At 42.9% G+C, this 16,948-nt stretch overlaps 1 protein-coding gene across 3 annotated transcripts in view; it reads left to right on the top strand.

The window, feature by feature from the left end:
- Positions 1-16,948, top strand: part of PDE1C (phosphodiesterase 1C) — a 355,641-nt gene that overhangs the window by 127,503 nt on the left and 211,190 nt on the right. The window contains exon 1 of one of the 3 annotated variants that reach the window (XM_060247620.1): positions 12,951-13,707. The exons of the other annotated variants lie outside the window; for them this stretch is intronic. Within the exon in view, the coding sequence (XP_060103603.1) occupies positions 13,607-13,707 (101 nt within the window). The 5' untranslated portion in view covers positions 12,951-13,606. Of the gene's footprint in view, positions 1-12,950; positions 13,708-16,948 lie in introns of those variants that run through there. 3 annotated transcript variants of the gene reach the window in all.

Here is a 16,948-nt window from a genome sequence, read left to right as displayed (position 1 = left end):
ATGCTATGCTGAAAATGTAGTGCCTCTAATTCAAAAAACACCCCCCCCAAGCCCCAGATACCTATTTCTCTCAATTCTCCAGTATACCCTATGGGAATCAATCTCCATAAAGTATAATGGAGTGTCGAGCAGACATTCCTCCCCCTTCTTTCTGATGATCCTAAAGCAGGGGGAGGGCCTCCAAACCAGGGGATTCCCTGCCCCCAACTGGGGATTGGCAGCCCTAGGCACATAATTTTTCACTCCTCTCGGACTCAGCTGATGCACCATGCTAATCCAGCCACCATTGCCTTGAGTCTATATTATAAATACTTGTAAGAAATTTACCAAGGCAACTGGTAAACCAGGTATGTGTCTTCCACAGCTGGGTTGGCTTTTCTCCAAGCACGATAGTCAAAAAGATGGTACATTTAAAAAACTTCCTTTACCAGTGTCATGTATCTGATCCATATTGAGCTTCCTGTTGCTTCTTCTTGAAGCCAAAAAACGTGTTGGGATTTCCAGTCATGGCAATCCAGTGTCAGCTTTTTTTCCCTCTGACTTAAGCAGTCTCACCCCTTTCCCCTCCAGCTTTCAGTTTCAGCTCACACCCCTTCCTTTCTGCTACTCCTGTCAGCAGTTCTCTTCCTGCTTTCCTTCCTGCCACCAAGTGACCACACTGTCCTTGCAAACCTTTCTGGGCCTGATTGGAACCATTCTGGCGTTGCCACCATCTTTAGAGAAACCTGTCCCCTCAATCTACTGTACTCACTGGCATGCAATAGGAAGGTGCTGTCTTGTGTTCTTTGATCCACCAAAGCTTGCTTGCTTGCTTATTTATTTATTTAAATTTCTATCCCGCCCTCCCATAAGGCTCAGGGCGCATTACAATTTAAAACAGTTAAAACAAATTTAAAATACACATAAGACCATTACAATACATGACATAAACAACAATGCTCCCAGTTTAAGACTCTGCCACAACAGCTAATCCAATCCCCAGCGGGGAAGCGGGAGGGAGGAGGCCAAATTAAGACAGTCATCACCTCAACTAAAGGCCCAGTGGAAGAGCTCTGTTTTACACTGTAATAGATCATTCAGACCCTGATCTCCAAGGGGAGCTCTTTCCACCAGGTGGGGACTAGGGCCGAAAATATCCTGGCCCTAGTTGAGGCAAGCTGGACATCTCTGGGGCTGGGGACCATGAGAAGATGTTTAGTTGCAGATTGTAAGGACCAATGGGGCTCATATGGGGAGAAGTAGTCCCAAGTGCAAACCTCGGATTCAGCAGGAGCTCACAGGCTTGCAGCTCCTGAACTTTTCTGAGGGTTCCCTCTCCTCCTCCCCACCTTATCCATTGAATAGTAGGTGCAGCTGCATAGCAATCCCTGGATAAGCTCCACCACCTATTTTTCTACAAAGTGACCCCTGCCCGAATGGATGATGAACCCTGGCTGTATAGGGCCCCTTCCCGTATAGATCGGCACATAGAAATTATCAGCTATGTGTCACAGTAATTGAATGATGACCCTAATGACTTTATGCATTTTTTTAAAAGGCTGGCCAAGAAACTTCCATTTAAACAAACAAACAGTGTACATGTGTGAAATTTCCCTAATTAATACTCTGTGTGACTAGCGGATCTCCAGATGGATTGTTTAAGTGAAGTGGGGGAAGTTATTTCTGGTTGCATCCTACTATGATTTGTGGCTGTTCAGAAAATAATGTACTCTAGCATTTTATTGCCAGAGGTTCCCTGGTTTATGATTACAGCTGGTGAATTGATGTGCCGCAATGAAGTAGCAGCAATATCCCTAGGGCAAATGTGCTCCCTGCAATGGATCAGCCTACCTTTCCTTCATGTCATAAAACTTTTAAAAGCCCCCGTCCCTCCTGGTTCAGTCCCCAGTGTTTGGTGGAATTATGATAGCTACTATTCTTTTTTGTATATTTGTGGCGGAATGAGTCACACCTTTTAGTCTTGTTAATGTGCAGCAAAAGAAAGGAAAAGTGGAATTAAACGAGTTTGTTTTTTTCTACATCTGAGAAAGTGATAACGAAAGGTCCTCTCTTGACACGCTTGTTCCAAAGAAGCATACTTTACTTGCTTCAGAAAGGCCCTTTTCCATTGTGTTAACAGTGGGTGCAATCACATGAGCAGTTTGGCCTGACATAGCCACTCCTCCCCTCCAGATCAAATGGCTGTGATCAAACATGCACATCTGGCTCCTGTGTCCTACTTGTCCCAACCTCAGGCTAAAATGACTCCCATGTGGATTAAATAGCTATCTCAGTGAAACTCTTCCATGGCAGGTTTCCAGGCATCTGGCCACCTGGGTGCAACATGGAAACACATCAGTGGTGTGGTTGTTCCACTCTGTTTCTGGCATTTCCTTTTTCTTCATCCCCACTCCGACATGTGCTTCAGCAACCCCAGAACATGGCCAGGAGTGCATGTGTGCTTGTCTGCTTCTGTGCATACACAGTGGGACTTAGAGTAAAACCCCAACCCAGCCATAGGTCCGTGATTGCAGTATGTTAGCAATGTGGATGACCGACCACTGGCCCGCAGCACTATGATGCCGGTTTAGGGGGCACTGTCTGATCAACAGAAACCACCCCAAACACAAGCAGCTTATTTAAAGCTGAGATACTGCTGCAGCACCTTGCCCGTCTGCCTGCACCCAGTGCCAACAATAGAAAATACTTAGAACAGGATAGAAATATTTTACCGACGCATTCAAAATAATCTGTAGACACAAACAATCCAAATCTCAGATTGCAGCCTGTCTAGTGGAGATATTTGAGGGGAAAATAACACTAAAGTCAAGCACAGTTGGCTTATTCTGTCTAGAAGAAAATATGCTTCAAAACAGCAGAGGGAGGTAGGGTGTATGTGTGTATGTAGGGGTGTGTGTGGATGGATGTACTCATGCAAATTGGCTCCTACCATAATTGCTTTTGAATTATCAGTATGGCAACTGGGAGATTTCGGATTCGGAACTGTAGATCCTGATCTTTTGTCGTATCTGATCAGTATTGCATCTCCCCCCCCCCCTCCTGTGTGTGTTTGTGTGTGTGTGTGTTAGGGCTGGGAATGGTAGAGTTTGGGGACAGGTGAGAGCACAGCAGGGATGTGATGCCATAGAATTCACCTGCCAAAGCTGCCATCACCTCCAGGGGAATCGATATCTGTAGTCTGGAGATCAGCTGTAATTCCAGGAGAACTCCAGGCCCCACCTAGAGGCAGGCAATCCTACTGTATGTGTCTGTTTATTGCTGTAATGGGATTATCTTCCTCTGGCCTGTCGCCCATTCCACAGATCAAAAAAGCTTCCTGTCAATGGGAAGGAAAATCTAGGCCTCTGTTTTTGTCCCCCCCCCCCCCCGTGTCTGCGGCCCAGCCAGCCAGCCAGTGTGTGCAAACAAAGCCTTTACCTCTGTCCCCTGTAGACATATGGACAACCTACCTATTATGTGAGTGCAGGAAGCCATAGTCTCTGCCTCTGGCCCATCTCAATCTCAATCTAGGGTTGCCAGATCTGTGTTGGAAAATACCTGGAGACTTTGGGGGTGTAGCCAGGAGAGGGTGGGGTTTGAGGAGGGGAGGGGCCTCAGCATTGTACAATGCCATAGAGTCTACCCATCAAAGCAGCCATTTTCTCCAGGGGAGCTGATCTCTGCCAGCTGGAGATCAGTTGTCAAAGTGGGAGATCTCCAGGCCCTACTTGGAGTCTGGCAACCCTATCTCAATCTGTTATTTGCATGTCAGCAAGTGCAAACAAAGCTTTGCCTTTGCCTAGCAGGGACAGCTGAAGATGATGATAATACCCAGTGCATTCTGAGAAGTATGGTACCCAGAACACTTGGCTCATTCTCAGAACGACCGGCATGAACTCAGTTCTAATTACTGCCATGATACCGGAACTCCTCAGACGCTTTCTGTTAGGAATGATATTAGGAGTTAATCGTTTGGTCTAAGTAGCAGATGTTGTAAATTATTGATACTAATTATCAGGTCTGCTTCTTTTGAGCATCAAGGATTTAATATATGTATATTAAAATTAGCTGCACCTCCAATATTATTACATCTAACACAGAGTTTTGAGAAGCCATTCAGATGTGAATAAAACCAGTCTCTTTTTAATCCTTCAAAATTACATCAAATTAGGGACTCAAGAAGTCAGGTCTTCTTTTTTAAAAAATGGACCATGCTGTACTGTTTAGTACAGCACAGCAGGAATTAAGAAAGAAAGTTAGCTATTGAAGAGGAACCCCCAATAAATGAACTTTAATCCATAGACCAGCATTTGCAATTCCAGACAAGATGAAGGTTAATTGTCATGCAAATAACTGCACAAAACCACCATTCCCTGTGGCTTTTATATGGTTATGTGCTTGGGAGGAGAAATGTAAAAGATCAACTAAACGAAGACAATGAGGTAGAAAGATTATCCAGAGTGCCATTTTAAACTGCAGGAGGATTGGCCAGGTAGAATTTCCTGACCTTAGCTTCAAAGAAAATGCTTCTGAATTTATAAATGCTAAGATGGTTCAACGGTTGACAGGGAAGAGAATTCATTTCATGGTTGACTAGGTACACTGCAAAGTGTAGGTGTTAGAACAGGCACTGCACTAACTTTTTTTCTTTGAGAGATGTCTTTCAAATAGTTAATTTTAAGCATGCTAGGCTTCCAGATAGCGAAAAGTAAATACTGAAATGACCATTTATATAACAAGAGTTCTGCTAGATTGTTTCCAGCACTGGATTGTTGGATGCCTCTGGAGAATTCACAAATAGCTGTTATTAGTGTCTGTCTGAAATGTTTGAAAAAGGAGGCTCCATTGTATTATCTTGGCTCATAGTCCTTGATAGAATAGCAGTTGGTTTGACCTGGATGGTCCAGGTTAGCCTTGTCTTTTCAGATATTGCAGGCTGAGCAGGCTCAGTCTGTTTAGTCCTTGGGTGGGAGAGCACCAAGGAAGTCCAGAGTTACTCCACAGGGTTGCTACACAGTGGTAGGCAACGGTAAACAAAACTCTGTTCATCTCTTGCCTTGAAAACCCTACAGTGTCACCATAAATTGGCTGTTACTTGGCAGCGCTTTTCATTACCAGACTACTAGTGTATCCCAAAGTAGTTACCCCTTTAAGTCCATTGACTTCAGTGGACTTAAGTTGCATAGGATTGCACTGCACTTCATGGAGGATAGATCTACTGCTTTAAAAAAAGTTATGTAAACTTTGCCCCCCCCCCCCTTTCCCCTACAGTATCTTTAGATACCACAAACACCAGGGAGCCGGGAATGTTTGGGTTTTTTTAGTCCCATGGATGCACAGTTCTGCAACAAGTTCTGCAATTCAGAGATCCTAGAAAATCACATCCCTGCCTTCTCCACAAACACAGGAGAAACAAGGAAGACCTCTTTATCCCACTCCTTGAAATTCCATGGCATTTGACAGAAGGCCAGTGGAATGAAACCTAACATTAGGAGAGAGAATGAGTTCCAGTTAAGATGAATGTGGGAGAATCTGCTCATCTCTCATGTGGGAGAATCTGCTCATCCTTCCATTCTTTGGTCATGAGTGTGGGGAAGCCACTTGTGTTAGACTTCCCATGAATGCCTTGTGTGGCATGTTCATAACATTTGTGAGCAGAGAGACTGAAGAAATCTGCTGCCGTGATGCCTAATACTCAAATAAATGGAGGAAGCAGGCCTCAGATTCAGCAGGAGCTCACAGGAGACAACTCCTGAACCTTTCTGATGGCCCCCTCCTCCTCTTCACCTACCTACCTTGTTCAATGAATAAGTATGGGACAAGGGAAAAAGCTCCAACCAAGTTCTGTGACAGAGACCCTTATCTTTTGTCCTTATATTCCAAGGCACTTGTGCCTCCCCCTTCCATACTTCTTTTTCTTTTTAAGCCTTTCATGATTGTTTGTTTTTCTGGCAACTATATATACATCAAGAACAGTAAGGGTTTTTTTTTTTTGTAGCAAGAACTTCTTTGCATATTAGGCCACACATCCCTCATGTAGCCAATCATCCAAGAGTTTACAGGGCTCTTAGTACAGGGCCTACTGTAAGCTCTTGGAGGATTGGTTACATCAAGGGTGTGTGGCCTAATATGCAAAGGTGTTCCTGCTACAAAAAAACCCCTGAGAACAGTGGTATTCTGGGAGAGGATGAGGAGGGAGGTCTTTCCTTCTGCTCCACCCTCTTGGTGCCTTTTCCTCATCTGCTGTTAGATAACAAGCGTCACCTTAGATTAACTTTATGCAATCGCAAAACATTTTAAATATTTGTACAGATGGTTGAAGCTGATGTATAGGAAAAAAATGATAATTCCTGGCTAGATCAACTGTTCAATCTGTGGAGGAAAAAGCCTTTTAGGAAATGTTTAGGCTTGAATTATTATTATGGTGGCAGATGTTCAATATACTTAAATCAAAACTTTTAAAACTGAATTAATTGATGACTAGGAGCATATATCTTAAAAGGAAAACAGAACCACTGAGGAAGTAATCTGGAACAGCTGAGAGCAGGTGAAATGAACTCCCTTTCCTCCAAGATATCTCCAAGCCCATTACTTTTCTCTGAAAAGTGCATTCTATGGGGAAGAGTAAAAAATGGACTTTGGGAGGGCAGAACATGCTCATAATCCCTGACTCTATGCAATGTGGTTTCTGGAATCCTGCAGGTGAAAGTGTGTTGCTATGTACAAAATGCACAGAAATACCCTTCCTCTTTACATTAAACAAGCCCTTCCTTCACAAATACTAAACCCATCATAATGATGGATATTAAACTGATATAATTTTTTTTAAGAAGAAGAGATTGGATTTATACTCTATCCATCACTTGGAGACTCAGAGTGGTTTACAATCTCCTTTCCCTTCCTCTTCCCACAATAGTCACCCTTTGAAGTAGGTAGGCCTGAGAGAGCTCTTTCGAGAACTGCTCTTGAGAGAACAGGTCTGAGAGAGCTGTGACTGACCCAAGATCATGCAGCTGACTGCATGTGGAGGAGTGGAGAATTAAACCTGGCTCTCCAGTTTAGAATCTGCCGCTGTTAACCACAACACCAAACTGGCTAAGAGGAAGCAGAAAGGAAAGATACAGAAATGACCAATGAAATTGTAATTATGTCTATCAGGGAACATTTATTGTATTTTTTCCTCTTTGCTTGAATGAAACAAGTTCACAGCTTTGTTTAAGATTCTGTTTGCTGAGGGTATCCTACAATTGGGGTTGCCATCAACCTGGAAGAGAAAGGGTCCTGCCCCTTTAATAGATGCTTAAAGTCTGGAAATGGGCAACTGAAGCTTTTCATGGCATGAAGGTAAAGAAAACCACATGGTAAAGAACAGCCCATTGAGCTTCTATTGAAGGGACAGGACATTTTTCTCAAGGCCTGTTGGTGACCCTACCTAGAATGCAATATCTTTTAACAAAACTATAGCCTATTTGAGATGTTTATAAAGTGCTTTTACTGGCAGCTTTCTTAATGTTATGATTAATATTGCTTATATTGATGGGAAAGTGCAGAGTCTGGATATTTTCCAGCTCTGAACTTTGTTATTTCTTAGCATTTATGAAAAAGCATTGCATTTTATATCACCACACAGAACAAATTAATGGTTTCTGAAGTGCGGTCCTTCTCCCAACCTTATTTTTTAATAAAGCTACTCCTGTCATTTCTCAAAGTGCATTGATTTTCTGTCAGGTAAATCAAAAAGTAGATCTTTTGATTTTGGAAAGTGATTCAAAATAATGCAATTGGGAAGTGATGATCTCAAATCAAGATACCTTTTGGGTCTATGGATAGCAGCTTCAGGCTTTCTAGATATTGGCTTGGGTCCACCAGAAATTTTTGCAGATGGAAATCCCTTTTTTTGCCTTCTTTCTCCCACTGCAATCCACACTGTCCCCTGAAATTCTGCTCTGGAGGCCAGGGGACCTCTAGAGAACAGTGGGGAGCTGGAGGTTTGCTGTTTGGAAGGACTGGAGAAAACTGCTGCCCTTCCACCTGTGGAGGGTCCTTTGCTGAATCCAACCTATTATGGACAATTAAGTATCTGTAGTTTATCCCCTATGTGTGTATGTGAAGTGCCATCAAATTCTAACTAACTTCTGGTGACTCCATAGGGTTTTCAAGACTAGAGACTTACAGAAGTGGTTTGCCATTGCCTTCCTCTACATAGCAGCTCTGGAATTCCTTGGGGGGAACTCCCACTCAAATACTGTTTAGTTTCTGAGATTTGATGAAATTGGGCTAGCCTGGGACATCCTGGTCAGGGCTTGTCAGCTATAAGAAGCACAAAACTTTTATTTTCTGTGTTAACGTAAACTGAGACTAATTTCCCACTAGCCTTATGCCATTCTTATGCTCCTCTTCCCTGTGGGGCTTCCGTTGGATTTCACACTATCTGCCCCGGGGCTGCAACTAGCTTTGACTTTTTCATGTGGCAAACAGAAACTGGTTTTTTAGAGGATCTTGTTTGCTGTGCAAAAGAGGCAGAGTGAGTTGCAGCCCCGGGGCAGATGGTGTGAAATCTGACAGAAGCCCCACGGAGAAGAGAAGAGTGAGAGCGGCATAAGGTAAGTGAGAATCAGTCTGAGTATGTGACAGATTTGAAGGACACGAGACAAAATTTTTACAAGCTGTCTGGCTTGTGTTGAGTATTCCCTTTCAGTTTTGCTTTTTTCTTATGAGAACCAAATTTGTGAACCTTTATTTATACACCAATTTCTCTTGCCTTGTTCTGATTTTCTCCCATTAAAATTAACTCATTTTTCAATGTCATTTGCATACAAATGGGAGTATAAATGGCACAAAAGAATAATCAATGACAGCAACAAAAATAAGTGAACCAAAATAGAATACAACGACAACGTATGAAATAAAAACTCAACAAAAGTGTCCACTTGTCTGTGCATGAATTTTCTTTAGGCACACCTACATGACAAATTTGGTTTCACATCAGTTTATCTGTTATGACTGTCTGCCAAAGAGCCGTGACAAATTATAGATTGTGAGGGTGCAGAAATTCTTTCTCAAAGTGTCTGAGCTCTTATTCATCGTTCCCATGAATATTGAAGGAAAGGGGAATATTATTCAGCCATTTTAAGATGCATGCACCTGGTATCACTGTATTATCACCAGTGAGCTCCCTTCCCAAACTTCACTTTCCCTTAACTCCACCCAATATCCAGGGATTTCCTGGGTTGCCAGGTCCTGTCTCCTTGCCAATGGGGGACTTTGGGAGGCCTTCTTGGAGGGGAGGGGATGCTGCCAACATGATGATGTCATGCGGAGTACTAACCACTATACGGCCACAGACAGAAATGACGTCATCATATTAGGAATTCAGCCCAAGTGCAAGTGGTGAATTTTCCACTTACAGTTCAGCCACCGGTGACCTCCACTTGTAAAAAAGCATTTAAAGGGTCCCTGCATGCCAGGACCAGATCTACGCGTTTTTTGAGGGGGGGGGGAAATTAAAGAATGGTGCCCCCTTATGGGCCATTCTATCTTATGGTCCCATAGAATAAAATGGACTCCATACCCAATTTGGCACCTCCTCACTCTGTTGGCACCCAGGGCAAGCACCCCTCCCTAGATCCGGCCCTGCTGCATGCCTGAATTACAAGCAGCGAATTCTCTGTGTGCATTTCAGGCACCAGTCCCTTTAAATGCTTTTTACAAGCAAGGGCCGTGCATGCCTGAACTGCAAGCAGTGAATTTGCCACTTGGAATCCAGGCACACACAGCCCCTGCTTGTAAGAAGCATTTAAAGGAAGCCTTTAAATGCTTTTTACAAGCAGGGGGCTGCCTGCACTTCTACTGAAAGAGGGAAATCTTTACAAGTGGGGACTGCCCACACCAAGAGGCAAATTTGCTGCTTGCAGTTCTGGTGTGCAGTTGGTGTCCATCCTCTCCCTCCTCCCCTGCAATATTTAAAGGGCCCTCCAGCTGATTAGTGGCCCACATACTTCAGCCAATCAGCTAGAGAGCCCTTTAAATCTTGCAGGAGGAGAGTGGTGGCCACTGGTGATTACTCTTGGGGTGGGGCTCCCCCCACCATCCAGCTGGCCAGCAATGGGAAGGAGCACGTGAAATCAAGGGATCCTCCACTCCCCCCACCCCCGGGGACTGGTATCACTAGTTTCCCAACCTAGAGTTGGCGACCCTATCTATTGGGTGTTTCATCACTGTTTTTACTTGGAATCTTTGTGCCTAATTTGAGCAGGCAGACAGTCAAATATCTGTGAAGACACTGTGCAAACACTGCTACCTACCAACATGGGAATGGGTCTGCTCATACAATTTAACTTTCACCTTCATGTTTGCTCTTTTTTTTTTTTTTGGACTCAGATCAATATGCTGCTTTTGGCTTTTCAAGCCCTAAATAACCTCCCATAAGAACATGCACACACTTTCACATCAAGATCTGAGTAGTCATCCTCCAAGCCCTTCTGGTCTGTGAATTGCAGCAAGTATAGGGATGCCAGCCTCCCCTGGAATTGCAGCTTATCTCCAGAGTACAGAGATCAGTTCTGTTGGAGTGCTTTGAAGGGTGGACTTTATGGCATTCTACTCTGCTGAGGTCCTTGTTCTCCCCAGTCTCCACCTCCAGGAGTTACCTGCCCAGGATCTGGTAACCCTGTCCCCCATTCCCCACCCTGTGGCCAGGGGTGACCTGGCAACCCTAGCTGCAAGGGAGCATTCAAGATACTTTACTGTTCTGTTACAGCACCTAGATGTTAAAATGTCTGCCCAATGGCTCCAGTTTGGTGTAGTGGTTAAGTGCATGGACTCTTATCTGGGAGAACCGGATTTGATTCCCCACTCTTCCACTTGCAGCTGCTGGAATGGCCTTGGGTCAGCCATAGCTCTTGTAGGAGTTGTCCTTGAAAGAGCAGCTGCTGTAAGAGCTCTCTCAGCCCCACCTGCTTCACAGGGTGTCTGTTGTGGGGGAAGGAGATAAAGGAGATTTTAAGCCACTCTGAGTTTCAGAGTATAGAGTGGGATTTAAATCCAGTATCTTCTCCTCCTCCAGGTTTTTCATGCTTTCCAGTGTGCCATAAAAACTTGGATGTTCTGGAGACATTTGGTGTAGGTGGATTTTTGGCTCCTGAGTTCTGTTAATTGGGTAGTCCCTGCTGACTGGGCTTCTTATTTGCTCTATTTTACTGGTTGCTTCAGAAAATTTTTTTGTTGCTTTAGAAAATACCTTTGTAATAATAGCAAAAAGAATTGGGCAAATTCTTTAAAATCAATGATTTGTGTGAAATTTTCTGATAGAATTCATGGCTGATTAATAAGGCAGTGTGAAAATGGTGGTTGTTAGTAATGCTTTGCCACTCATATCTGAAAATCCTTTTCAATCACTTCCTCCTTTGTCAAACAGGACTCTGCTTCAGTTCACACACCATCTCCCTTCCCCTCCTTTCCCTTCCCTTCAAATAGAAAAACTTGATGAAGAATCATGTTGTAATTCACTGATTTAGAGATATAGCTATTGTTCCTCAGCAGGACCTTAAATCTGAGCATCTATTTTGACAGAGGATGCCCATGACTGCATGTCACACATTCCAAGTATGTTAGATGTTGCAGATATAGCCCTTCTGTTAAAGCACTTGGTTGTGAGCAAAGCTATTCCATGTTAACCCCCACCTAAAGTTCCTTGGAAACACACCATGAAGAATGACTAACTTTGTATGGGGAAGATAATTTTAAAATGAACACACTGCTGGATAAAGTCCAGTATGACAGATCTTTACACCTGTAACTGAAGACAGATTTTCAGTTGTTTTATATTTGAGTGGAAAATGGATTGTGCACCCCATTATCCATGAAGAGCATACTCTCCTCTTTAAAATATATGTGCATGTGGAAGATCCAACTGTTACACATGCACACATTATTTTAAGGAGAAATATCCAAAAATACATATACACATAGATTTACATTTGATGAGATGTATACATTTTGTACTTGGATAGTTCTATCTAATTGTAAAAGGTCCTATGAGAGTTGCCTTGATTTGTAAAAAAAAATGGTGCTTTGACAGGGATGTAGATTGTATTGAAAGACCTGAAATACACATGGATCACAAACTGCGTCCAACATGGATAGGAGGAGAATAAGTGCACTTTTTGGAATAGGGAGACCTGGGCTGTACAATAAGCTGATCACCATGATATCATCTATTTAGTATATCTCATAGATTTTTTTCTTTTATAACTCATGAGATTGTATGTATCTGCTGGAATGAGGGAAGGGTGGGTGGGGTGCTGAGGTTCAAATGAATACTGCATTCAAAGAAAGTAGACTTAGGCCTCATTGCTGCAGACAGGAAGTCATTAATTGCCACTAAAATTATGTTCTCATGTATTTATTTGCAAATTTTATTAACCTGTGGTTTTATTAACCGGGATCAAGCAGTGCCACTCTCTGCTATGGAGCAGGAAGACCTAAATTATTCCTGAAGGAAGGATATCTGACACTTAAAAAGAACAACCTCTAGTGGTGCTGATTTTATGACTTCTGTTGCGTACTAATTTCATCAGTCAGTCACTTGCTCTTATAGTGACACTTTTTGTCACTGGTGTTTAATAACAAACAAATTTGGTAGCAGTGAGCCATTTGCTCATTGGCACATGGTTCACAGCTGATTTATCTTTTTCTTTCCACTACTGAGTTAATTTCACACAATAACTTTTGCGTTGCTCGCTCAGGAAGGCAAGCTGACGGCACTCAAACAGATGACTTTCTCAGAGGTGCATTAGTGGAATTGCTTTACTTAGTTGCTCGTTCCATTTTAATTGAACACAGCATTTCCTCTTTTGGGATTACTCTCTCCCCCCACTATACTTTTGTGTGTTACGTTTTGCTTTCGCGTATGAAGTACAAAAAAAAGAGAGAGAGAAAAGAATGAGAGATATTGGCCAGGCTTGTGATGACAGACGACTTTTCCTCAGTTGTCGGTTTTCTTGCCAGTCAGCAGAGCGGCTGGTTAGTGGAAGAATACGAGAAGAGGAGGGCATTTGTGGGTGTGTATAGCAGAGAGAGAGAGAGAGAGATTCAGCATTGGAAGGAATGAGGGCTGCCTTTCATAGCACTGAGCGGAGACGCAGAGTCCAGCAAATAGCAAGGCACTGAGACCTATACGGCTGCCAATACTTTCAGGCCTCCCATTCAGACAGCTTAATTATCAGCAAGGTTCCCCAGCCTCCTTTGCCCTGATAAAGACCCCTCGGCTGGCATTACTGATTGTATCCTTGGTTTATTGTACAAAAAACAGAAACAAAAAACCCAAAACAATCAGTGGTTGCGTTCAATCTGGAGATCAGCCTCTAATCCTTTGCATCACTCTGAGGACCATGGCAAGCCCCCACAACTACCCTCAGTGTACACCTGGGATTCTTCCTGGTTGCACACGCTCCTTCTAAGCCAAGTGAGGAAAAAGTGTGTGTGTGTGTGTGAGGAGTGTTTGGAAGCAGGAAAAAAAATGTTTGCTGCTTCTGGTCAGTCTTAAAAAAAAAAAGTGGAGTGTGTGCATGTTTCGGGGGACGTATCCATTCTCTCTAAGCGTGAACCAAAGTGAAAACATAGAGCTATGGAGTCGCCGACGAAGGAAATTGAAGAATTTGAGAGCAACTCTCTGAAATACCTCCAGCCGGAACAAATAGAGAAGATATGGCTGCGTCTCCGAGGACTGTAAGTAATACTTTTATTTTTCCCTCCTTATTCTTTTCTCTCTCTTTCCATTAGTTTCTGTGACATTATTTTAGAGTTCTCCACCCCACCCCATCTACTTTTAGAACAGTTCAATTACATCCACACCTGTGTACTGTATATCCCATAACTTCCAGTCACTTACAGGATACCCATTTGGTTTCTTTAGACACTTTAAAATTTACATGTTATAATGATGAAATTTGAAATGTGCACGTTACAGTGATGAAATGTTACTTATGGGAATTCAAGAGAATGATAGTTTAATATTGCAAGTTTCAATCAAAACCAGCCTGACACACTAAACTAACTCCTGGTATATTAAAACTAAGCCGTCTGTACACATTTCCATTTACCTCTGCATGTGTTCATGCATTCCTGTAAACCAGCAGTGGCACAAGCCCCTGGCAGCTTGGACAAATGTGGAAGAAGAGGCAGCTGAAATTCATCCTTAATGGCAGGAAATCCATGCCTGTTTTTATTAATACCCAAATCAATGATTCAGCTTCAGTTTGTTTGTTCCGAGTTTTGGAATGAGCACAATTTGTGCTGTGGTGAAGATCTTGCCTAGCCGTGTGAGACAGAGGATAAGGGGAAGTACCTGAGGAAAAGTTATGTTATTATTTAGGAATGTTTCATGTACTTATGACATAAGCTGCTAACATGTTTTCTCTGTGTGAAAATGCAGAAGGAAATAATAAGCAGAAGTATTAAATCTGTTGAATGGCAGTACAGTGCTTGCTTTATTCTGTTTCTGATCAAACCTAAGAGATGTTAGCCCATTGAATGGCATCCGTCCATATGTTTGGAACAGAGTGTTGTTGTTTTTTAAGTACACACTCCAGACTCTACTCTCACTAAGGAGATGCTGAGGAAAATACAAAGCCCCAAAATACCCTAATCTCCCCCCATCCCAAACCAATTTGAAACTTAAACTTCAAACATTCTTTCACCACGTTGGCTTGCTTTTCTTCTCTTTTGGTGACAGCACGATTTACAAGGAATGTAGAATTCTTTTGAAAATGTTTTCGTTACCTCAGTTGAGAAATGAATGTGCCTTGCTCTGAGGATCTGTTCCAGGAAGTCTGTTTTGTAAAGAAATATAAGCTCCAGTGACAGCTGCTTCGCAGCAGTTACAAACAGAATAGCTTTTCAAAACAAAAATTTCATGATTTTTTTTTTAAATCTCTCTGCTGGGTATTGTAAATCTGAGCCAAGGTTATCTAAAGCAGGCTTTGCAAGAGCAGGATATTCCTTTTGGTCAGACGTGCCTATATGTCTCTCCTAGTCACAAATACCGGGAGACAGTCCATAGTGTGAAGAGGCTGGGTAGCTATAGCTGCAGTCCTTCCTGAACTCAGAGCAAAGCTAATTCAAAAGAACTGCATTTTATTCAGTGCAGCAATCAGAAACCCCTTGTGTGTTCTGCAGTATATGACCCCTGTCTTATAGTGCAATCTTTCTCTCTGGAGTAGTGTCAGGACATGTGTACAAATGCAAAACATTGCATAGTGTAATGCTTCCCACCTTCTTGGAGTTTAAAAGTTTTTTTTTAAAAAATAAACTTTTTAAAATGTACTGCTTTTGCTGTTGATGGATCAGGCACACTGCATACCTCTTTCAGTAGCCAAGATTTGAATTTTCCAGGGCAGTACGCCGTTAGATTTAAATAAATCCATTGATGGGACAGCGATCATTTCAGCACACTGCACCTCCGCTGAACATTTCTAGAGTTTGTGAATGTGAACTCACCAGCAAAGGAATGTCAGTCAAGTAGAACGTACAATTGTATGAAACAGCTCTACCTCAACAGTGCCCATTCTTGCCTGGAAAAGACTAGAACTACACTCCTAAATATTTGTGCCTACTGTCGATGCTGTGGCGCCCATTGTAACAAGTTAGCATAAGGTGTTTGGATGTTAGTGGCACTCATTGTAACAAGTTAGCATAAGGTGTCTGGATGTTAGAGTGACAAGTCTTTGAACTGGGTTTCAAGGAATCATAAAGAATTGCAGATTTTCAGTTCTGGGTATCCCAAGACAGTGACTGGTTCCAGTGGGCTGACTGTTGGGTTTCACCTGCACACCATGAGGATTTTCTGGTCTTTGTTCCCACTTCCTGCATCGCCCTGTTTATATTTTCTTCCTACAAAACCACCCTTTTTTCAGCCTCTATCGAACTTTACATGAGCACTGTTTTAGTAAGGTTGTCAGCTCTTGATGGCAACCCAGCAGGAGATTCTGGGGGAAGGAACAAAGTATTTGGCATTGTGCTGATGTGCAACGTAATTTCCAGCATGAAACCAGAAGCGATGTCTTTGTGTTTAGGCAACACTCTAGGAATCATCCCAGATTCTACAGTTAAACTATATAGTTTGGCATGAATCCTCAAGAGTTGTGCCAACATGATGACATCACTTCCAGTTTTACACCAGGACTGTCACTGCATGTCGGCATGATGCTGAACATCACCCACCATTTCCCTCTGCTGCTCTGTTGAGTGGAAGTGGGGAACAAGGAGCCAAGCTAGTCTTCATGGCTGTGATTGTAAAGACGTTTAGAAGTCTAATAAGGGTACTGAGGGAATACAGCAGGGTTCCTAGTGCAGTTTTCCATGGGCACCATGGCTCCCATCAACACCTTTCCTGGCACCCTCTCTGGGTGGGACCAGGTGCCTTGTAAGGCTTCTGTTTTGTCTCTGGTGATCTGATTGCCTGTGCAGATTAAAAGGTAAACAGATCTTCAGCTTGAAATACTGAAGAGATATGATTAGAATGATATATAACCTGATTTCCTGACATTTTGTGATTGGCTCTTCCTCATATGGCAGCCATTTTGTTTTGGCTCCACCTCCTGCAGCAGCCATTTTATTGTTAAATCCACCACCCTGGGTCAGAATTCTAAAGATACCTGCAGCCTCAAAAATGCTTGGGGACCCCTGGAATAGAGAACAGACCTGCTGTAACTTCAATCATAGTATAAAAGGGGGGATTTCATCAGTGGTAACTTTTGCGGTGCAAAGATACCACTATAGGATTCTCAGCCCCCAGGTCCCAGCTGGGGTTCCCCTGCTTTTGAGAGCTTTAATCCACCCCAAGCCAGCTGGCCAGTGAGGGGAACCCCACCCCCTAATGGGGCATTGCAAAAACATTTTTGAAGGGGAAAAGGCATAGAATTTTGCCCAAAAACTAGACTGTTACCCCTTGATGTTGGTGATGCAATGA

The sequence above is a fragment of the Heteronotia binoei genome, chromosome 10 (assembly GCF_032191835.1).
Source record: "Heteronotia binoei isolate CCM8104 ecotype False Entrance Well chromosome 10, APGP_CSIRO_Hbin_v1, whole genome shotgun sequence".
Taxonomy (NCBI): Eukaryota; Metazoa; Chordata; class Lepidosauria; order Squamata; family Gekkonidae; genus Heteronotia; species Heteronotia binoei.
The sequence above is the reverse complement of the archived record's forward strand: the minus strand, read 5'-3'. Positions and strand labels throughout refer to the sequence as shown.